This window comes from Felis catus, chromosome B1 (genome assembly GCF_018350175.1).
Source record: "Felis catus isolate Fca126 chromosome B1, F.catus_Fca126_mat1.0, whole genome shotgun sequence".
NCBI lineage: Eukaryota > Metazoa > Chordata > Mammalia > Carnivora > Felidae > Felis > Felis catus.
Window position 1 is genome coordinate 154,724,114 of NC_058371.1, and position 24,957 is coordinate 154,749,070.

Below are 24,957 nucleotides of genomic sequence, written 5' to 3' on the forward strand. Positions count from 1 at the left end.
ATGGAGTTTACATAAACTTTGAGTGTCTTAAAAGTAGGTTCTATACGTTTTCAATGATTCCTTGGCTGTCTGTTACCCTGGTTTCTTATTTAAATGAAAAGGGTTGGGTTAATTTTTTTTCAATGAATCATTTAGTTGATACAGTATAACATTGTAAAAAAAATCAAAATGGACCTTAGACTGCGAGAGTGTGTTTCAAAACTCACTAGCTCTATGACTGTGAGATCAGAATTTCAATGTCCTCTGTAAAGTGAGCATGAATAAAAATCCATTTCACTGAATTATTAGAGAGATTAAATGAAGCAATGCAAAGTACCAGGCACATCCTGGGCACTCAGTATCTGAGGATTCCTCTTAATTTCTTTTCAAAATATCTCTTATGAAAATGTATTTTTAACATTACAAGGGAGAAATATCTGGATTAGATTTTCCCAGCTGATATTTTGTTCATTTTTCTGATGCTCAGTGTTAGTAAACTAAATAATCAGAATCCCTGACACTACAAAATGATGATTATATAATGTCTATCTTTGTGATCCGCAACATATACTAATATTGATAGGGCCCTTTATTCAAAAGAGGAAAAGCATGTCACAGCACAGACCTCTGTAGTCTTCTGTGCACCAAAGTCATCAGTGACTGACTGTCCTTACTTCTACCCAACAATACCCTAGTTTGAGGTGGGGAGAAATAAGATCAGGGGACAGATATGACTACATTTGATTATATCTCAGTATCGGCAGACTTTAAGGGCACGCAGTTCTTAATTTAACTTCCTATCTTTTCTGGAAAGAACAAATAACCTCATAGATACCTTGGGTGGTGGCAGCTCTCTGAAAAAGTTAAAAGAGAAAAAAAGAATAAAAGCCCTTGCATTTTACTTTGGATGTGTGAAGAGAAGGGTGGCAGGGTGTAGGGATAGCAAGGAAATATATTAGGAGTCTATGTTTCAATTATCCTGCAGTCTGAAAAACTGTCCAAAACCAAAGTTTTGGTAGTCCCATATAATAACAGTGACTACATCACTTATTGTTTACTGACATTTTTTATTGAGGTTTGTAGCTCATGATTTTACATGTGATTGTACAGAGCATTTAAGAAAAAAAAGAGGTTGGAAAGGTTGTACAAGGGAAAAAAATCCAATAGAAACCTGGTAGGTGTATAAGATTAATTCCACATGTAAATATATGAGAATGGTAAGAGACCAGAGCCTGCGACAGCTATATTCTTGTTCCTAAAAAGAGAAATCGTTCCTATCAATGAGAAATAACTTAATTAGTTGTTATTTTTAAAAATAAACTATCATTTTAAAAAAAGATATATTTTGAATTAGATTTAATGATTGGCAAGTGGGAAAACAGTGTGGAAAAATGTCCCAGATTATCCTTCTACTTCCAATGCATTTACAGAAACCAAATGAAAGGAAATCCAGCTGACTTTCTACACTTACTGATTTTGGGGGTCATAGGCAAAGAATAGTGTTAGAATATACAAAGACTTGTTTATAAATGAACACATTCTGATTGTCTACAGCTGTTTCAAGACACATCATTTTTATTACTTAGAATGGCAAAGGAAATCTTTATTCTGAAATGAGGCATGAAAACCAACTTTAAATGTTTTTTTCCTCATCTTTCTTGATTCATGATGGTATTTAAAACATAAGACGTTGTGACAACTTGAAATTCAAGGCATTAAAAATGCTCTCCAACATGAGGCAGTGGTCAGCAGAAGAGGACATTGTGTTCTAGTCACTGTATTCTGTATCCCCAAAGACCTCTACCTACTATTAAAGGGTTGATGACATTCTTGATTTTTGCCACTTTTTGAAGTCAACCAGTCCATTTCATCTTGAAGCCAGGATCATTTACCAGTTTTACTTTCAGAAGAATCAGGGAATTTTTAACCTTTAAAAAGCTACTTCAGGTATGGATTTCAAACACATTTCCTTGCCAATGTAGTGTGAAATTCTGCAGTCTTGGGCCATTGAGACAAACTTAACTCTTTTTAAATTTAAAATCCTCCAATATTGGACTAACTGTAAAATTTTAATAACCTCAGACCACAGAGTGGAACATTCTCATTTTAAAATCACTCATTCTGAATGGCAATGTTAATCTAAATTAGATCCTTAGGAGTCGGCTTTCCTTTCCTCTTCTTTCAAGCTCTTTTCTTTAGCATTCTAGAATGAAAGAAGCATTGGGAATACTTTTAGACACATTTGGATTATGGAGTACTTTGATACATGTCATACAACTGTCTGCAGAATTTTACGAATTGACTACAATAATTGAAGAGAGAAAGGACTTGAGAGTAATATTTTCAGCTGTGTAATTATTTGTTCAGTCTCAATGTAATATTCATATATATTATAAATTAGCCTGTAATATGAATATTGCTTGGTTACGGATTATTTTGCACAATGTACGTAATTCCAATTTAATATTAATTTAATGTTTATTAGAAAGATTCATAATAAAGCTCTAAAAGGTGCATAGCTACTGGTAGCATTAACGGTGTTGGCATACAATAGAATAAGCAGATTAGAGAGTGAAAGTGAATTGAGGCAAAATACTTATATTTAAGAAACCTTTATAAAATATCATGTGTCCTTGAGACAAGGTGTGGCTAGACAAGAAATATCTAAGCAGTGCTGAAAGTGTTTAGACTTTCCTGTGTAAACAGCAGGATAAAATTATCATATGGTATACTTCAATTTTTGTTTTAACACACCAGTAGCACTTGTTACACTGTTTAAAGTTTTTACCACTCTAAACAATTTCATTATTTTTTCCTGGAATTTTTTTTCCTTTTGAACTCGAATTTAGGTCCTGCTGCCTCACCATAAGTATGCCAACTTGGATCTGCCCTTCTTCTGTTCATATTGTGATGGAAAAGACTTGTTTATCCCAACAGAGGTTTTTCCTTGTGTAGTCTTCCTCAACTTCTCCATTATAAATCAAAGTTCTCCTTTCACGTGCCTTCTTAAAAATCATAGTTTGCCTTTACCTTTGAAATACTCTGATGGGACACAAGTGAAATGAGAAAAGTTTGTGTGACATACTATTAAGAGAGAGAAAGAAACATCAAAACATAGCTGAAATGAAGACATTTGAATAATAACCTACAGGTCCTGGATGTTGGAGACGTGCTTTTAATTTTTGTAAAGAGGGTGGGGCAATAAGTTTATTGAAAATGAAAATATGCAAAACTATAGTAACTACCTGTTATATTGCAAAAATCACAAAGTTTGCAATATTGTAAACAAGCTATTTCTTCTGCAAGCTGTAAAGAAAAGGAATCAAAGTATGTAAGTAAGTGTATAGGTGAAAGTTAAAGATTGATTTCCCTTTTAAAGCAAAAGTGAAGTAGAAACTAATCAGGTTAATTAGAAAATAGGAAAGATTCCTCTTATGGCCTAAGCAGGAAAGAAGCAGCTACCAACATTTTAATTTAGAAATGAAAATTTAGATATTTATCAATATTTTTCAGATGGCTTCAGAAGTATGTATTTGCTGATTACAAAATTGAATTTCTGGTTGGGATCCATCAAATCTATTTTATGAGCTCAAAGAAGCTTTCCACGTAGAATTCATTTGCACAAAAATGCTTCCATAAGCTATTTTCTAATGTGCTGTTTCACTCTTGTGCTCCCATGTTCCTAATTTATTAATGTGCAGAAATCTAACAGAGGATGTATGTAAAGTATTTTTAGAAATGCATAGTAATTGTTTAGGTTGTGAGTTATAATTATGAACCACTAAACATGAACTCATCAAATCTTAATACCTTGGTACTACAATATACTAGGAGGATCGTACATATTGTTATTTTATCTCAAATAGTTTTGTAACAGAAGAAAGGACATTCTTGTCAATATTTTTAGAATTGCTCAAAATCAAATTAGAGTCTGGGTTTCTTTCTTTCTCTCTCTAAATTTGCAGTAGTATAGTAGTCCTGTAGTGTTTTTGTTTTTTCTAAAACACCTCAAGCAGTAGCACTTTGGTATAATACTAACGCACAACTTCTGAAAACAAATGTTTCTTTCACTAATAGGAGCTGATTATTGATTAGTCTGGAGTTGATCATTAGACAACCCAGAAACTGGTTTTCCTCTCCCTTTTGTTCTCTATACTGTAGAAAGTCAGTCTTTAAAAGTTTTTAATGTCATTTTTTAAACTAAGTAAACCTTTGTCAATGGATTGGAACATGTGTGGGGCAAAAAGCTGAAGATACTGGCTAAAATTAAGTCCATGGGTTCTATACGACTATTACTAATTCTCTTATATGTTTATCTCTATTACCATGAAAAGTTTCGTCACACCAACTAAATTAATTTTTTAAAAACACTAAATCTTAAAGATCTTTAATCAATATGTTAACATTTTTAGCTTAATGGGGATTTTAAAAGTATATATCATAAACTACACTTTAGTTTTGAGTCTTTGTGAATTTGCCTGATAGGAAGTTAAGGATGCTTCCATTATCTACATTTTATTAATACAGCTTCCTGATTATTTTCACTTTGACATAATTGTTCTCATGCAAGTTCTTTTTTGTCATGATTATTTAAGCATGACAATTTATTATTCAAATATAGTATTTTTTACTTTTAATAGAGTGGAACTGGAGGGATGTTCAAAAACTTAAATTGAAATTCAGATCTATTTTTCCTTCACAAAATGTAGTTTTCTCCATAAATATTATCAGTTAGGAACATGGGCTGTGCAACAATCCAACAGTCTGTGAGTCAACTAGACATGAGATCTGTTAGCTAGTGTCCTGCAAAGTACCTTGGGAGATAGACCTCAAAAGAAAAAAAAAAAAGGCTTGAGAGTAAAATATTACAAAAATATTATTTTACTAGGAAGTAATAATTGGTTTGTTTTATTGGCATAACTTTTACTTCCAGCTACCGAAATGATGTGCTATGGTAGGTACAGTCTGTCTGCTTGATGAAAATTTAGTTTTTTACAGAATTTCAGATAAGCATATCAGAAGTAGGCAGATAAGTAAGTCATGAATGGCACAGGGTTTGAAGTATAGTCAACCAAAGGTGGTAAAAAAAACAAACTTTTTAAAAATTATTAATTTATCAATAACTATGCATGAAAATACATGTGAAAAAAAAGTCAAGTTTAGGAACTCAAGCCTTGCTAGTATAAAAAGGACTAAATGAATACATGTTAGATATACACAAATTTCTATTGAAATGTACACATAATTAGCTCCTATATCTACTGTTTTGTTTCAGTATAGTCACATAAAACTTGAGGGAACAATCTCTTTCTGTAAAAGTCTTTGGGATCTTGTCTCTCTGATAGCACAATTGTGATGTATTCGAATTCAAACATCTCACCCTTTCATCTTTATGCAAGGGCTGGGTAGTAACTGACAGTCCTAAATGGCCTTCCGCACCAGTTATGTATTCAAGTGATTTTCTGCAGTTGGTCTGTGTAAAGCTGGGGAGGCTACCGGTTTCAAATTCCATGTAATGACACATAAAAGATAGCGGGCAGGGAGGTAGCAATATCAGAAAATCAGAACTGGCAGCCTCAGCAAGCTGACTTGAGGTAGTTTCCCCATTGTTCTGTGAAACTAGCTTCTTACTGACGAGCTGCTTTCATATAGATCTCTGCTGAATTGGCGAAACAAGCATAAGCGCTCATAATCCACAGGCCAACTTTAGACAAGTTGTCTAAAAGGGGCTTTTTCATTACCAAATGTATTCTATGCAACAGATAGGCAAACCACCTTTCGGGTGCTAATATTGCCACAGTGTGGGATGTGAAAACTTAATTGCCATTAAAGCTTGAGGTTCTCCTGCAACTCAAGAACAATTCTAGAGACTTAAAAAGGAATGATGCATAAAATATTCTGAGGTGAATATTAAGATTATGATGTACTCTGGCCCAGCACAGAATTCTTTCTTTTGTCATATATTCTTAAACTATATAGAGATTACTGGTTATTCCATAAACTATTCCATCTCATCTTAAGTTAAGAAATTAATTAATAGGTGGGTGATGTTCAGATTTGGGGGGGGAGAAAGAAGTCACCAAAATATCATAAACTACAAGATAAATTACAATTTGGCAAATTCATTCTATCTTTGCCCTAGAAGGGACTCTATGTTTAGACACTGCTGGTAAAGGTTCTTCGGTAATTGGAGATCTAGAAAGTTTCTTTGAAAGGACTTTGTTTCATATATGGGGCAAGAAAAATTAGCATAAAAATGTCTTCTACTCTCTTTATAAAATGGATATTCTCTTTGCCATTAAACTGGCAGCTTTGAGCCAACTGAATGACTTTAAATTTCTGACATCGAAATAGAACTTACAGGAAAGGAAAATAAGTGACTCACCCCCTCTTCAATTCAATACATAAATCTCTGATTGAAGCTGGTTTTTATAGTAAGCATGATGGCTGCTGCTTATAAAATAAGCACATAGTAGCTGATATTAACCCGCTTAAAAGTAAGTTATGCATCTTATTTCATTCAACATAAACATGCCCATCCCATTTTTCTGGTTTACTTTGCAAAAATGGTAAAATTTTGTGCTTAGGTTATTCTTCTAGGCAGATCTGATTTCTATTGCATGGCTCATTGGGGCCATAGAGTAATCGATTAGCAAAGTATATATAATGAAAACAGAAGGAAAGACGAGAAAAATGAAAAGAATAATTCATCATATAGTACATACATCAAAACAATATCTTCTAAATCTCAATCAGTTGTTTATTGGTTGGCAAACAAGTTTCACTTTTACAACAAATATTAGTAATGAGGTCATCCAACTTTGAGACCATACAAAATGGATCATAAATTTAAAAAAAAATTATATGTGCTGCTAATTTACCTCTTGTATTCCTACATTACTTAAAATCCTGTCAAATAAATAAATTTTCCTGTTAATAAACAGAAGAGTTTAAAAAAAATCACTTCAAAATAACTTGACCTTTCATTTCTTACTACAAGGGAGTGAATTTCCTTTAAAAATTGGTAGTGCGGGTGCCCACTTGGGGATCAGACTGAGCATTCAGCACTTTAATGCCTATGGGATACCGTTTTTTTTTTCACATGCAGAAGCCCCACTAGTTCTATTGACGCCTCTTGACTTCTAGAATCATAGCTACTGTCTTGGTGATGAACTGCTTGCCAAATATACTTTGCATTACAACAGATGTATACTGTAAACATAAAAGTTCGTCCTGCTCTAATCTGCAAAAATGCTCTTGGAAATATTCTGACTGAATAAAGATATATAGTGAGGGAAGGAAGTCTAATTTTATTTATTTTATTTTTTTGTAAAAAATAATTTGTTTGCATTACTAGAAAATGATTCTTATAAAGTGATAGTTTCATTTATTTATTTATTTATTTATTTTTTTGCCAGGTGAAATTTTAAAGAAAAAATCAAGGAAAAATAAAAGGAAAGAAAAAAAAGAAGAAAGGAAAAAGAGAAGAAAAAGCAAAGAAAATGAAGGAAGAAAGAAAAGAAGGAAGGAAGGAAGGAAACTTTGCTCTCTTACTGGCAGACAAACTTGCAAGACCAGCACGAAAGAAAAAGAAAAAATATCTCTTTTTTTCCACTACATTAACAGGACTCAAATTCTGGAGGAACAGAAAGCTGACTATATGTGCAATGCTAGTATCTGTACATTACATAGAAATTGTTCAATTTTTTTTCTGCCATTAGTTTTATCATCAGTTAATACAGCAAATCATAAAATATGCATTTAGCATATAATTCTAGAATTCCCCTCCATTTCATTATTAATTTGTTGTTTTATTTTGTATTCCACAGCTATTCCCACTGTGGTGAATTCAGGTTGTGAGTGACTAAAAACCACTATGTGATACAGTTTTGCTTTGTTTTTATGTTTGTGCAGCACTCCAATCTAGATGCAGCATTGTTACTAATTTCAAACAACTGTTCTGGCCTTTTAAAAATCAGGTCCTTGTAATTATAGTAACAGAGCATCAGAGATGTTAGAACAAACACAACATAATTCAACAAGGCCACAATGAGCGCCATTTTCTTCATATCTCGTTCATTAACATAATGAAGTCTCCATCTGAGGGGGAAAAGACAAGAAAGGAGAGGGCACAGGGGAATTTCAGCAGTTATCTTTCTCCCCTGGGCTGACCTAAAAATCCCAGTTAAAAAAAAAAAAAAGTCTGAAAGTTTGTGTTTGTCTTTCAAGAACAGCATAAAGATTTAGGAGTACACACATTATTACCACTGCTTATATCAATTCAGAACAGTCAACCAGGTGTTAGCAGTTTTGTTGGTTTCAATTTCTGTGTCATCTTCTATAGACTAGTGACCAAATGAGCTGGTCCTTTTGAACTTCCCTCTGGAGGGGTCCCATCTTTGTTTGGAGGAACTATAAATCCATCACTGCTACCGCGACCTAGCTGATAGTAGGTGTGCAGCTGATGGACGTGGTTTCTGGAGCCTAGGTTTGGCATGCTTTTGTAGTAAACATCTTCGGCATCACCACATTTGGCCGGTGGGGGTTCGGTCTGGGTGCTGGTGGTAACGCTCTCTGTGGCAGGCACACCAGCCAGTGCTGGCATGCTGGTGTACAGAGAGTCCCTATGGGGTGACTGGAGATCTTCTGTGTGCTCGTTGGTTAGCAAAGGGAAAAAACTCTCACTGTGGTCTTGGGGGAGCCGCCTTCTGGTGTAATGGTGTGGCTGGTGGTTCTCTGTGGAGTAGACTCTTGGGGGAAGCAAAGGAGCATCAGATTCCTCATGAATGAGTTCCAGGCCCAAACTCTCCTCGTGGTTGAAGGAGGTGGCGTCATCCAGGACAATGGCATCATCTTCACTCCCACTGCCAAGGTTATTCACCAGCTTGTTCATCAGATTCCTGTTCTGTTCACTGGAGCGCTCGTGGTTGTTCAGGTAAGACGGGATATAGTTGGAAGTGAGTTCCTTCAGAATCTTTTTCTCTAGGGCGGTCTCATTGTGGTTATAGCCACGGTCTATGATTTGCACACAGTTGCTCAGGTATTCGCCACTGGCAATGCTGTAACTATTGCCATGGTTACCATTCAGTGGTAGAGTATCCATGACACTTGTATCCCTGGCATTGTTCAGAAGCCCCTCTGAAAAAGATTACAAAACACTATGACATTTACATCCATTTGGCCACAGAACACACACACAAACACAAAGGCAGAAACATCCGACTATGAAGTATGTATAAATTGCTAGCACGTTTAATTAATTATAAAATGTTTGGAAACAAAACATACTATTAAGTCTATATGTACACATTTCTATATACACTTGGGGACAATTGATAGGAACCTTATAAATGGAAAAGTATCTAAAATAATTCTTTAAAATAACAATTTAAAAAACCTATAAATTTGTAGTTTCCACACAAACATTGCCTGACACTATTTGAAACATATTTGGTTATAACTTAGAAAAAAAAATAACGCAAAATTTTGGTGTAATCATTCATAGCTTTCAATTTATACACATCAAAGTCAATTTAATAATTCATTACCTTTAATTTTACATGTTGTTTTAACATTAAAATAGGCATAATATTAACATAATTCATGTGTGGTACTTTGAATATTCTGGTCAAAAGTGAAAGAATCAAGCAGCTTCTAATAATTTGATATATAATTTTGCAAGATTAAACATAATTCCTACACACAAAACCACAAAAGGATTATGTTAAATTTGTCAAAATGATGTAGTCATGAAATAATGCTTAGTCAAATAAATGGCACATCAAAATAATATGCATCTAGGAACTTTCAAAACAAAAATATTTAGATTTACTTTCTAATATCATTTTCTACATATTAACCCATTAGCGATTGTTTAGGGTCATTAGGTAATACTACAAAAGAATGTGTAAAGACACAGGTATCTGATTCCTAAAAACATAGTGTCAGTATTAAAGATTCCATGTCATAATGAGTGATGACTTTGTGTGCATATTAAACTTTGAATTTAAAAGAGACTGAACATTTTATTCTGGGAAGAAATAGTTGCAGTGAAATAAAATTTAACCACATGCTTCTTCAAGGTTTTTGCATTCTCTTGAATGAACAGAAATCCAAGAATCTATAATAGTTCCAAAATCAGTTCAAATGCAACCACGAAAGAAAATAAAACACAAACATTTAACCAATACTCATAAGTAAGAAAGGATATTTCTTTACAGAACAATTAATTGAAGAATTCTATTAAACTTCTCAATACACTGCTAACTTGTGAAAATATAACATTCATTCTATATCTGTGATGCAGTTATGTTTATCAAAACTGAACTCCTTCTTTGCTGGTTTAAATAAAGTGTCCCAAATGTATCAATTTATATATGGACTTTTGCTGCATACTCTGTATTCAAGTAACAGTTTCTAAAGACAGCAATGCATAAAATTAATTAAAAAGCAGCCATCACAGACATAGGGTGAAGCGATTTATTTTCATGTTATAAGATATCTTGTAGACAAATCCACAATGTTAAGAAAAATAAAAGTAAATGTTCTTTAAAGGGCCATATGTGATGGGTGATTGCTGCTGTGGAGGCTGCCATGGTATGCATGATGGTTATGGCTGAGTGACTGATGCATTGAAACGTGTGTATTACTTCTGTTGTCAATGCATTAGGTACAGGTCGGAAACAACCATAGTAAAATAAAGTGGATATGCTGCATGTGACATATATGTGTATGATGGAATGTAGTAATAAAAAATAAAAGCTTATGAATTACTTAGCAAAAATAAATGCTTAATTTAAAAACAATTTAACTCACACAAACATTACATGAGACTTAACAACTATGTTGATTATGTGACACAGTAAAAGAATCAGACAACAAAAGCGTCTAATCTCTATTAACGTAAATTTATATAAGTCGATTCATAGGCTCTTTAGTTTTTAAATTGTGAGATGAACTGTTTTTAATAACTACATCATCTATATGTGATGCAATAAAAGTGAACTAAAAAAAATTACATTTGATATGCAATGTTTAGCTTTACTCCCATACTTGTCTCTCTGTAGGGCTCTAAACGACAGCATGAAGAAAAGGAAAGAAAAAACAACAAGTAAGCTTACAGCGACAGTAGAAGAAACATGAGTAAAAAGCAAATTGATGATATGCAGAAAAAAGAGTCAAAGGAAATAATTTCCACTGCCCCCAAATTCATGAGTCTGTGTTACATGGTTTATCATAATTAAAAATACTGAAATGTTAGTCAGAAAATAAGAACCCCCCCTTAACACATGCTAATAAAATGAGTCTTTAATAAGCGTTTCTACAGTTTATAACAAATTTTAAACAAAAACACATCTATTTTAAAGTTAAGATTATCACACCAACCAAGGAGAGTAAAGATTTGAAGGCAAGCCATGACGATTCCCACAACTGCATTTCAATATTGCATATATTTATGTGTATGTATGTTTGAACATACCTGCTTCTAAGAAATGTTATTTAAGAATTTTCAGTAAAATTATAAATAAAATCTTTAGCATGTACACAGAGGAAAAAAACCACAGTTGTAGGTTTCCATATTTGTGCCTTTTTTCCTTTATGAATTTTTTTTCCACGTAAAAAGGTTATTATTTCCCCCATTATAACTATCCAAATGCTTCTTATCATTTGTGAATAATACTGATCAGAACTGTCATTTCTGGAGCTCATATTCAAAAGTCGTGTAACTTTGAAAAAAGAAAATGGTTAAATCCAACTGTTATTCTGTATCAAGACAACAGGAGGGGAAGAAAAATACCACCATCAGTGTCCGGTTTTCTTCTGGATTCTTGCACAATCATGCAATCAAACATTTTTAGAACTAATCCCTGGCAAAATTATTTTTTAAAAAACACTCCTATTTTAATCAGGTCATGAAGGACGGCTCTTGCTGATTTTGTTTACAGGAAGGTTAAATCATCCTAAAATCAAAACCAGGAAATTCATTGGGCTAGATCATTCCAGGAGATTCCAGCTTGTTAGAATTTCACCATTCCTTTAAGAGATGGTTTTTGCACTTAAAAGTTGATTTGCTTTTCAGAAAAAAGACTGACTTTATTTCAAGATGGAGAGGAAGGTTCTCTTAATAAAGTTTCAAAATAGCTTTAGAAAAAATAATTTGAAATAAAGAGCCAAACCAGTATACTAACAGATGCAAATCGTTTGTAAGCTCATTATGGCTCCTTCCTTAAATGACAGAATTTTAGAACTGGAAAGCCTATGAGAGATAACTGAAGCTCAATTCCTGCTTCTCAGAGATGAGGGAACTCCAGCCAAAATAGGCTGAACCTTATCTTACTCCACCCTGCTAACAGTGGAAGAACTGAAATCAAAAAGAAAATCTTGCAGATTTCCTCTGTGCCCTACTATCTCGTTCTTCCACCTGCCTTAGGTTTTGAAGCCAACATAGAACATTTATTTATATATTTTATAATATAATCTTGTATTCTTACCACCTATCATGTATTCTTCATTATATCCTGTCCTAAGGGTATGTCTTTCTTTAAGTTCTATGGTAGAATTAGTTACTTTAAAATGTAAATTATTTTGTGAAATCATGACTTCGGCTCTTATATGCTGTCTTGATAGGTTAATCTATAACAAGATTTATCTTGCAAAAATTGAATTTTCTAATCCTGATAAGAATATAATGGTCCAGAAATACAATGCATGAAGTTTTCAAAAATGTCCACAGATAGAATCTCAATCCGATATAATAAAAGCATATTATTCATCTTCATTCCTAACTCTATGTGCTTCAGTAACTCTATGAACACATCTCTACATATTTTAAATAAAGGCATTACAAACAAATATGGATACTTATATCTGAATGCTCCTTTGCTTGGATGGTCTTAGTGCAACTGAATTAGAGGACCCAATAGAACAGAACCAAGTGGTACTTCAACATAAACCACTCCAGTACATACCGAGCCACCTATATTTCATGTAAGATTTCCCCTTGCCAGTAAGAATATTAAGTGCATTCATCTGAAAGCATAAGATTAGTAGCAATATGACAATCACTAAGATTTATTTGGGGTCAGTGGTAAAAAGAATGATTTTAAGCACTACCATAGTTTAATATCTTAAAAAATATTAAAACATTAAGCCATTAAATAATTTCACCTCTGGCTCTGAGAAACATTAATAAAATTGTTTGCTCTTGTTTTTAAGAAAAGTCAGTAGTATTTATTTAATTTGCTGGGAAAAACAATAAACCCATTCAGAAGAATCATTTGTGTATTTATTGATCATCGTAATAGCAATATCCAGTAATAAATTCCACAGGACTAAACCCTTATATGTATATGGTATTACTTTAAATTTGCATCTACAGAATTTCACTTTGAGAGCGTTTACAATAGTGTTCCATCCTTAGAAAAATCGCCTAATTTATGATTCCAGTAAAAATAAAACAGGACAAGAAAGCAGATATTGAATTAGGGAAGACATATAGATTAATAATTGTTAGTTTTTGTTACATAAGACATTAGAAATTATATCTGAATAATCAAAAAAGCTAAACAAAATGTGGTCTAAATTTTTACATGCTCTGAAACAATAGTCAATAAGTAAAACAATTTTTAGTGTTTTCCCAACTCTTTGCATAAAGTGAATAATGTAGAATAGATTTAATTTGCAGATATGGTATAAATCTTCACTTAACATCACTGAAAACTTACTAAGATGTCAGCACATTGCAAAATGTTTATAATGACACAATTATCTGTAACTTAACCTAATTTAAAAACAAAAAACAAAAAAACCCAAGCCTGTATAAGGTCTGCTGACTTGTTCTGTTAAGCCATATTTGTTATGTTGTGAAATATACAAGTGTTATGTACACTAACTACACTGAGGGCCACAATAAAATAGGGACATTGACAGAGGAGAGACAATTTAGAGAGGGAACCTCCAGGAAGGACCCAGAAACTATCTCGTATTGATGGCACCGGGGTGGTTTTACTGGGGAAATGGAGGACTCAAAGAAGCCAGATCAATTGCTTTCAAAGTATTTAAAAAGATTGACACAGAAAGCAGAATACTTTGCTCTTCCTTGCTCTAGAAGGCAAATCAAAGCATCATGGTCAGAGGCAAATTTCAGCTCAGTGGAAGGAAAAAATATACATAACAAATGGAGCATTTCAACAATTGAATGTATGAAATCCTGAGGGGAGAAGGGTCCCATTAAAGGAAATGGGCACAGGCTGACAGAATGTCAGCAATGTGGTGAAGAGAATTCGTGAGCTCTATCCCTGCTTTTGATTCTCAAAGTCTGATTCTTAGACATGCAAGCCTTCTGAAATTTGATAATTCAAAAATTCGCTAATTACTTCATCCTACTGAGATACAGTTTGAGCATATTCCTGAAGTCACTCTGTATTACTGACTTCAGAATTTTTGAAATAATTTAAAATCATCCTTTGCCCCTGGCAAGGTATCTGGGAAACTCAGAAGGTTTTAGACAACCAATTTCAGTTCTGCAACAAGCAAACTTTCATGGGATGGCCACTCACACCAAGTTCTACACACTCATGCCACTAATCTTTTATCTCTGACTGAGAAGGAAAAGAAAACACAGAGATTCCCATAAAGAATAATAGAAATTTTATTCAGAATTGCCTAGGAAAGTTAATATACTGCTAATCTGTCACATCCAACTTCAAACAACCACTTTTAAGTCTCTTTGTTATAGTGAATTTTCTTTCAGATATAATATTACATAAGTGGATCCCTAACTAGGACTTTTCTTTTAGGAAAGTTTTATTTGACTAATTTTTTTCCTGTGGTTTCTTCCAAATGATATGAATTGTTTTAATTTCTTGTGCCCCAGTACATCTTTATTCTTAGAGAAGGTAATGCCTGTCCACACACTCATATTGTAAGTGGTTTTAAAGAGATTTATGCTTATTTGTTTGGGATGTAATTAAAATTTTATATCATTTAAAGTAATTAAATTTTCATATCATTCAGAAGAACCGTATCCCAAAGCTTTGGTTTTCACACATAGCCACAGCAGGAAAAAAAATCCTGACTGTCCTGAGTCACTCACACAGGCAATGGCAGGCTAGTGTGGAACCTAACTTGGTATTGTTCAGTTCAATAGCAAATGGAATGGATCTTTTCTCCATGGCTTAGCTCAATGTAATTTTCCATGGAGCTGATCTAAGTGCTTTCAACAGTACTGATGCCTTGCACCTAGAGTATTCTTCATGGCATAACAAAGATTACTTTCTTGATCTTATACCATTAAGACTATCGAATCAAGTCTTTATTTTACTTACCTTAGGCAAATTCTCATTTCTCAAAATACATACATAGGTGTTTAATATAGAAATCGATCAACAACAAGACAAGCACTGACACGACACAATACATTTTATAACATTACAGAGAAACAAACACGTATTGGTGAATTAAGCATTTGTTTATCCGAAGGAGGGAAACCATTTGTTACTAAAGGAAACCTAAGGAAAATGGAAAATAAAAGCACCAAGAGGGGTGGAAGGCAAAGGGAGTCTGTGTGTCTGCTTCCAAAAGAAAGAAAAGGCAGTGGAAAGAACGCAAAATAGAATGTGGCCATAAAAGCTACATAAAATGGGACTCTCACTTGAAAAAATTAAGATAAACTCCAGCACACCTTGTGCGTTGTACATGCTGACAGAAGGGTTGTTACAGACCGCCGGTTCCCCAAGCAATGTATTATAGGGATTGTTAGTACCATGCGGACGAAGCAGAGCATTGCTTATAAGATGATTAGCCATGGCTCCTGGAGCAGCCCCATAGAAAGACAGAGAAAAAAAAAAAAGGTCAATCAGGCAAATGTGTTTGAAAAAAAGAAAGGAAACATTTAGAATGACAACAGTTGATATAGTCCTGATTACAGGCAGGCAGCTAATTAGACTCAAAAATATATGCCACTAAAGCACACATGTTTCCAATAATGCACATATCCAAGAGTCAATGGGAAAGAAAGAAAACGGTTTACGATGTTGATTAAGCCATATATAGGGTGTTCTCTTTCCCAAAGTATAAGCAAGAGTATACTCCCATGCTTGCTAAAAATAAAAAAAATAAAAAAATGAAAGCAAAATATAGTCTTCCATATAAACAAAACACAAAACAAAAGCTGAAAAAAAAGTTTAAAACACAGAAAGAAAAGCCAAAATAAACAAAACATTCCCTCATTCACAGAAACCGTTGGGTTGTTTTCAATGAAAGTAAAAAGAATAAAAAGCAACATTTACAATAAAACACACATTTGGAGAGCAGTTGTGGACACAACAGAAGAATTTGACATTTCTTAAAATTCTAAGAAAAGGAATCCCTTACATCAAAATAAGATATAATCACTCTTGTTAGTACACCGTAGTAAGCATACTAATTAGGTGATTTTACAAATCTAATAATCATATGGATATTATTTTAAATATTTCAAATAAAGTATTGACTTCATAATATCCAGCATATATATAATTCCATTTTCCATTTTCCAACTGGTTGTTTGAACTTTGGCACATAAAGTAAGAAAGCTAAATTATTTCATCTCTTTGTAAATAGATGTACCTAGTGCCTAATATATGATTAGTATGAGTTGCAACCTCCAACCTCCAAAATTGTTTAACCAAAAAAAAAAAAAGCAAAATATCAGAGGAATAGTTTTATTAAACATAATTAGGCCATGTGTAAAAAATGATAGGCAGAATGCATGTTTATGTTAGATGATAAAGAAAGAAAATGTGACTGAGAGGAAAATACAAATTGTATGAGGATAGTCAGATTGAACACAAGTATTTGTTAATTCAGTATATACATTAGAGAATGAAAATACAATCAGTAGACCAGGAGAAAATATTTGCAAACAAATTTACAAATATTTGCAATCCAAGAAAAAGTTAGTATCTGGAATACAGGAAGAACTCTTAAACGTCAACAGTAAAAACAAACAGACAAACACCCAAACAACCCAAAGCAAATAACTAACAACAACAACAACAACAACAAAAAACCCAATCCAATTAGAAAATGGGCCAAAGACATAAAAAGACATTTTACAGCAAAGGATATACAGGTGGCAAACAAGACCATGAAAAGAATTGCTATTAGCTATTAAGAAAATGCAGATTAAAACCACAATGTGGGGAGCCTGGCTGGTTCAGTTGTTTTAGCATCTGACTGGATCTCGACTCAGGTCATGATCTCACAGTTTATGAGTTTGAGCCCTGTGTCGAGTTCTGCACTGACAATGTGGAGCCTGCTTGGAATTCTCTGTCCATCTCTCTCTGCCACTCCCCCACTCATGCTGGGTCTCTTTCTCTCTCAAAATAAATAAACTTTAAAAAAATTATTAAAGAAACCAATGTGATATCACTACACACTTAAAATTTAAATGGTGACAACATTAAATGCTGGCAAGGGTGAAGAAAACTGGATCTTTCCTACTTTGCTGGAGCAATGTCAAATAGTATAGCTACTCTGGAAAATAGTTATAAAAGTAACCATTCAATTACCATACCACCCAGCAATTGTACTCTTGGTCATTCATCCCAGATAAAATGGAGATTTATGTTCACATAAAAACCTATACATGAATGTTCATGCACCTTATTTATAATAGTCCAAAATGGAAACAGCCCAGATATCCTTCACCTGGTGAATGGGTAAGCAATCTGTGGCACATCCTTACCAGGAAACACTATTCATTAATAAAAAAAGAACAATTATTGATACAACAAACTGGATGAATCTCTAGATAATAATACAGAGTAAAAAAGACAATCCAAAAGGTTATGTACTAAATGATTCCATATATATATAAATAATATATTTCCATATAGATATACATAAGATTCTTGGAATGACAAAATGATAGAAATGGAGAACAGATTAGTGGTTGACAGGGTTAAAGATGCAAGGGGGAGGGAAGTGGAAATGGTCATACACGGGCAACATGAGGCTTCCCTGTGGCTATGGAGCTATTGTGTATGTAGGCTATGCTGGTATAACACAAACCGAGTCTTGATAGATAGAATTGCATTGAACTAAACACACACACACACACACACACACACACACACACACAAATATAATGAAATATAAGTAATATTGAAGACATCTGAACAAGACTGCTGGATATCGGTCAATATTCTGGCGTGATTTTGTAGTATAGTTTTACAAGGTATTATTGAAGAACTGGGTACAAGGAACACAATCTCTTCACTATTTCTTATAACTGTAAGTAAATCTACAATTATCGCAAAATAATAAGTAATCTATATTGAATGAAACAAAAATGTTTATTCATAGAAAATGCAAAAAAAATGAGAAGAAAAAACTTGGCCATGGTAGTTTTATTTTATTTTTTCTCAAAATCATAGTTCTTTGTTATATAGCAAATTATCAATCAAGTAACACCTATTTTATCTATTTTTTTAAGTAAGCTCCATACCCGATGTGGGGGTTAAACTCATGATCAAGAGTCGCATGCTCTACCAACTGAGACAGCCAGACACCCCAAATAACAGATATTTTAACCTCAAAATTGGGTAAGTGAACATCTCTAGATTTAAAGTACAATATAGCTGGTCGGATTTATAAAACTGGAAGGTTACAATTCTTTCAGGAAATAAGCCATGTGTTTGCATCCTACACATTCCACACAGAACTAGCACAGAAGTAGCACAAAATTTTCCACTTATTAAATGCTCGATGAGTATTTGCTGAAATTGTACAACATATACATTTAAATGTTTTTAACAGAGTGAGACGGCAGATCTCCACTTTATCGTACAATGGATCAATCAGGATGTCACTTCCCACTGATAAATATATAGAATACCAGCAAGAAAAACTACAAAGAGTTGGCTATCGTGCCATTCAGATAAGAAACAGAATACTATACATCTTAAACATGTGTATCGTTGATGTTACACAAATTTATGATTGTTAGAGACCAGATTTGGCCTGCACAACGTTTTAAAAAAGCAAACTACCTGTAAATTGCACCTGCCACTAATGTTTATTATTCTAGCCTTCAATACAATACAATTACAATTCTAGCCTTCCAATACAAATAATTACTTTCTAAAATTACTCTAAGAATTTTAACAGAAAATGAAAGGTGTAAACAACTTAAAATGAACTAGGGTAAAAACCCTAAATATATAAAATTGCTAAAATTCATTATTTTCCCTCATAGATCAAATAAGGGTTAGATCTTTATGGCCGGAGCATCTATCTGTATTTCTTCTTCTTCTTCTTCTTTTTTTAAATGTTTATTTATTTTTGAGAGATGGAGAGACACAGAGTGCGAGCAGAGGAGGGGCAGAAAGAGAGGGAGACACAGAATCCCAAGCAAGCTCCACACTATCAGTGCAGAACTCAATGTGGGGCTTGAACTCAAATCGCGAGATCATGCCCTGAGCCAAAACCAAGAGTCAGATGCTTTACCAACTGAGCCACCCAGGTGCCCTATGTCTGTATTTCTATATATTTTCCTTCATTACTACATATTTCTTAATTTGAACTAATTAAAAAACAAACAAGCTGGGAAGATTGCATGCTACTTCTGCCCACTTGCTTCACGTAGATTGCCAAAGAAAATATTCCTTTGTCATATCTGTCTCTCTCTATATGTATATATATTTTTCTATACCAATGTAAAAGAATATGCTCTGTGATTTAAAATAAGGAAACAATTGAGTTAGGAAGAACCAAACATAAGCAAAAAGCATGTGACTCAATATTTTTTTCTGGCTGTCATTCAGTTTATTTAAAAGTTAAAAATATAAGGACAAACAATTTAATCATACAAAAATGGAGTTCTGTAATTGAATTCTAATGAAGCTATCAAAATTTTTGATAGATAGGCCATCTGGTTATAGCTTTCCTAGCATAAAGTTGTTTTTAGTTTTGCTAAGTGTGTTCTAAGTTTTGAATATACCTAAAGACATTCTTACTAGTGAGATTACTTATGTAGGAAGACTGAGTTTTTTTTTATTTGTCAATTCTTGCTAATCTGGAAAGTCCAGCAACAATAACAGAAATGTTATTGGTATACAGCCATGGAGTGATACAATGTTGGCTAAATGGAACAATATTCAGTCCCAGCCACGTGGCTTTGGAAGGTAGCTTCCTCAAATCCAGGTGTAACCCAGATCAGGTACAGATCTATAGTCACAATGAGTGACATACAGTCATAATTAAGATCCACCTGCTTTTAAATCTAAAACCACACAAATACTGATAAAAATAATCTAGAACTTTCCAACAAAATACATTTTCTTCTTTACCCTTGGTATTAAGAGCCTTTTTCCTGATAGAAGAAGGATCACTGGTTAAAGTTGCTTTTTTATGATGACTCACCTTTTTACATCTTATGCCCCATTTGAAATCAAATTAATTAGTGTCACTATAACTGACTTTAATCCTAAAAATTGAGTTAAAATACAAGTGAGGGCTCAGTAACAGGAACTGAGGAATAGGATATCAAATTTGATCATTAGAGTTTTGCAGAGTATGAAGTTGTGGATAAGCTTTATGGGTTTGCTGGTTTGAAAGAATGAGGGATATGTTTGAGTAACCAGTTATCTGTGGTTTGATTCCCTAGTGTTAGAAGGCAATCGTTTTCCATCATTTTATGGACACTCAAATCTTGTAAGAGGTCGTTTTTCCTGTTGCTATTCCAAACAAGTGCGATAAGGTGTTTTCACATGGTTCCTACAGTCCATGCTCACATTTATGCATTTCAATTGTACCTTTGAAAGGTGGCCCTGTGTCAAAAACACTGGCTTGTTGCCAATGCCTAGATCTCTTAACTAAAAACTTGTACAGAACCTGTCTTCTTGGGTCTTTTGTGTACAAAGTCGCATTTGTCTTTTTCCATAGCTGCACTACATTTCACTTGTCTTAGCTGAAGCCTATTCTGTTTGCTTCTGGCTGTTTCCCCAATTTACCCAGGTCACTTTGAATTCCGATACTATTTTCCAAGGTACTGTCTGTCCTGTCTCTTCCTCTTCCTTCCAACTAACTTCTGATTTGTAAACTTCCCTTCTAATAGCTATGAAATTGCTGCAGACTTCCGAGAAGATCGGTGTTTACAGACCATCTGTCACTGTTTTTCAGCTGAAAAGTTAAGCTTACTGGTTAGTCAGGTTGAAGACACAAATAAGCTGATGTTGCTGGGTAGAGAAGATAGTTACAACACTACATATGGGAAAAGAATGTTTATGTACAAATTTCATTGGAATGTAAACGACAGAAAAACAAGGAATACACTGGGTTTTATTACCTCTCTATACCAAGGGTCTAGAATAGTTCCCAGAGCTTGGTAAATACTTGCTTAAATGATGAAAAAAAGCCCATGTGAAATCTATGGCATCTTTAATGTAACAAACTAACACAAGTCATTTTATCAATTATGAGCAGTTTTATAATTTGAATAAATTTTTTACAAGTGCCAATTGTCTAATTCCTAATGTGATTTATTTCCTTCTAACACTATACCAGGTATATTTAAAGCAGGAAAAACACACTCATATAATTATTTGGAAATACAAATTGCTACTTGAATACTAGCTGCAGATAATGTGACAAGAGGGGGGGAAAACTCAGCACAACCTACTGTGACTTAAAATAAAAAGCTCAAATTGGGTAAAAAAAAGCTCAAGGTAAAAATCTCAAAGCAGTAATATAAGAATAGTTGTTTCTTAATTATCTGACACACTAAATCCTGGGTACAGTCTAGTCAAAACTGCCTATTTGCTGTCAGAAACAAGGGTTAGGTCTTTAATAAAACCTGGAAAAGGAATTAAGTTGAATTTCAATATATGTGAATCGTCAACAAAACTGTCAACAGAGAGCCAACCAAGAGATCTTTATTTCTAGTAAAAGCATGATACAAAGCAAAAAGGGATTTTCATATTCCATACTGAAAAACATAGGGACGTTTTTCTGACAATTATTTGAAAGTCAGATCCTAAACCTACCGAAAAACATGAAGTGGAAAAACATAGTCATTTTAAGAAGAGTCTTTTTTACTTTATTTATACCTGAAGATAGAGATAGACATAAAAGTTTTTGAATGAGTGAAATTTGAATGGGATAATAATAAGTACACCCTTTTCAAATGCACAGGTTTACCACAAAAGTGTTGTATTTTTTTTCCTTATGAAAATAACATAGGTGTTTTGACACGGGCAGGCCTTGAACGACAACACTGTCTAGGCCAGTTCAGTGTGATACACGTAATTGAGGCCTGAAAACTGAAGGTAGAGCTGCAGGCTTTGAAAGTGTGAAGTGAAAAAAAGATCTGGGAAAAGATGACAGTTGAATCCCACTTGAATCCATATCATATCATTCAGAAACATTTTCAAACGTTTCTTCTTGACAGCAGGCTAACCACAGTACGCTGAAAAGCTCTTAAAATAACTTGAATTGTCACTCTGCTCTGCCCCTTGCTTTTTTTTTAAAATGTACTTTCGTTCTTATTTGTCTTATTGGACAAGCAAAGATGTATAATTCTAGACCCTGGTGTTCTAACGAACCAACTGAATATCCCATTCCTGAGAGTCTCATACCAACATGTCTAATTTTCAAATTCTTGTTATTTATGAATATATAGGATGATAAATTTTTTGTTTGTTGTATTTCAATCAAACAGTTTCACCTGGATCATTCTTTCTTCTTTAATATGTTTTGTCCTCCATTCCATCCCCTCATGGTTCTCTCTCCCTTGATTCGACGTATTTTTTGTTTTATGAAGTCATTTCCATGACATGGACTGACTAATGCATATGAATTGGAGTTATAAATAGAACAAAGTTACTACTGGATAATGCCTCTGTGCTTCTGTCTTCAGAACATAATTTTGGCCCATCACGGAGGCTTCATTTTGTTCAAGTAAAAAATAGCTTCACTAGTGACGGTATTTTCTACAGAGTTATAATACTAACTTGAGTGTTAAACAAAGGGTCTTTTACCAGGAGATGGTATCTACTCAAGTTGTGACCCCCTTAAAATTGTATATAAAATGGTTTAGGTGCATGTTTGTGAAGCCAGTTGGGCACCCACCCATGACTGCTTTTCTTTCTGGTGAAAGGGTCCTATGGCTTTGATTTCCTTTTCAAAGAGCTAAGAAAACTGGCATAAAGAAAAAAATAAAAAAGGTAAGTCTTTTTCTTTAGTGAGTTAACTTTATTTTAAAATTTTTTTAACATTTATTTATTTTTGAGACAGAAAGAGACAGAGCATGAACGGGGGAGGGTCAGAGAGAGGGAGACACAGAATCTGAAACAGGCTCCAGGCTCTGAGCTGTCAGCACAGAGCCCGACGAGGGGCTCGAACTCACGGACCGCGAGATCATGACCTGAGCTGAAGTCAGACACTTAACCGACCCAGCCACCCAGGCGCCCCTAGTAAGTTAACTTTAATATAAACAAGAAAACTGGAAAAAATGAATCAGAAGGACCCCACACACATCTTATGTATGTAAGTATTACCCGATGAATTGCAGTATAACATAATGGAAGACAGTTATAACTCAGAATTTAGAAGTGAATAAGGTTTTAACATTATCTAATCTACTACCATCATTTACTACATAAAGAAACAGGTCCAAACACATTCATAATCTGTTCAAGGTCACACCTGACTCTGGTGATTTTATTTAAACATGTTTAAACAGTGATGTTTGAATATTTTTAGCATCCTCTCTCAAAATTATGTTTTTTTTTTAATGTTTATTTATTTTTGCAAGGGGTGGAGGGGCAGAGAGAGGAGGACAGAGGATCCAAAGCAGGCTTTGTGCTAACAGGCTAACAGCAGCAAGCCAGATGTGGGACTTGAACTCACGTACTGCAAGATCGTGACCTGAGACAAAGTCAGATGTGCAACTGACTGAGCCATGCAGGTGCACCCCAAAAATATGTTTTGATAACATTTTATTAGGAGCCTTATAGGAGTGCATTACTTTTCTGTAATTGTCAATTATTTAATTTTCATATTCATGTGTTAATTTATATAACACAAAGAAACAAAAATGAAAGTAAATCGATAAAAGAGACTTCACATCTATGGAAAACTGATTGAATAGGCATTGTCTATTTTAAGTATTTTGTTTCCTGTTTTTTCTTTTTCTGTGTAACAATGAAATATCAACATGCACACACAATCTACAGACAGTGCAAAAATGGTAAGTTCAATTTTAAAGGCTTATTTTATAAAATAGGAACAGCCATATAAATCAAGACCAAGTTGTTTATAATCATTAACAAAACTAAAAGAATCTGCATGCTATCCTTAAAAATTATATAAAATAATTTTAAAAACCACAGAAACCATAATTTTATATTTTGTACTGTTTTTATTCAAGTAATTAATGAAATTACAAAGTGTCAAAGAAGAAATATTTTATTGAAAGCCAAGAAACCTTCATCATTTTTTTCTGAGGTCATAAATTGAAGAGCTGACATCCTGATTTATCACACTGTGCACTTTTAATAGCCAACAAGTTTGCTATTAAATTTTAATCAACCTGCCTATTAAATTTCTTTCAAATGGTTCGGAGATACCTCAGCTTTTTTAAATAGAAAATTCATTCACTGGGAATCTATTAACATGGACTTCAATGATATGTTTTCTCCAAAGTACAGATTTGGGTTATTGTTAGTTCAATACGAAATTAAATATTCTGAATGTAGAGGTGTTGTTCTATTGTAATATAGAAGTTCAAAGATTTAGATGTGGGAACCCTAGACATTATCTTGTCTATTTGTCTTTATTTTGCGCTAGCTGACATTATTTAGGTCTTCTTGTCCAGACGCATGGTTTTTTCTACAATAAATACTTAGAAGTCAAGTTACTGGGCCATATATTGCTCACATTTCAATTTAGAACATATTGCCAAAATTCTGTCAAATGTATTTGTATCACTTTACA

General features: G+C 33.7%; 1 protein-coding gene across 29 annotated transcripts in view; it reads right to left on the reverse strand.

Annotated features, from left to right (window-relative positions):
• Nucleotides 1–1,026: 1,026 nt before the first annotated feature.
• The window catches only part of ADGRL3 (adhesion G protein-coupled receptor L3), an 823,449-nt gene continuing 799,518 nt past the window's right edge, over nt 1,027–24,957 (reverse strand). For 9 of the 29 annotated variants that reach the window (XM_045056308.1, XM_045056303.1, XM_045056309.1 and 6 more), the window contains one exon: nt 1,027–9,117. In XM_045056308.1, coding sequence (XP_044912243.1) covers nt 8,318–9,117 — 800 coding nt within the window. In that variant the 3' untranslated portion in view covers nt 1,027–8,317. Of the gene's footprint in view, nt 9,118–10,997; nt 11,050–15,661; nt 15,791–24,957 lie in introns of all 29 variants that reach the window. The other 20 variants (XM_045056306.1, XM_045056290.1, XM_045056297.1 and 17 more) reach the window with 5 other exon arrangements.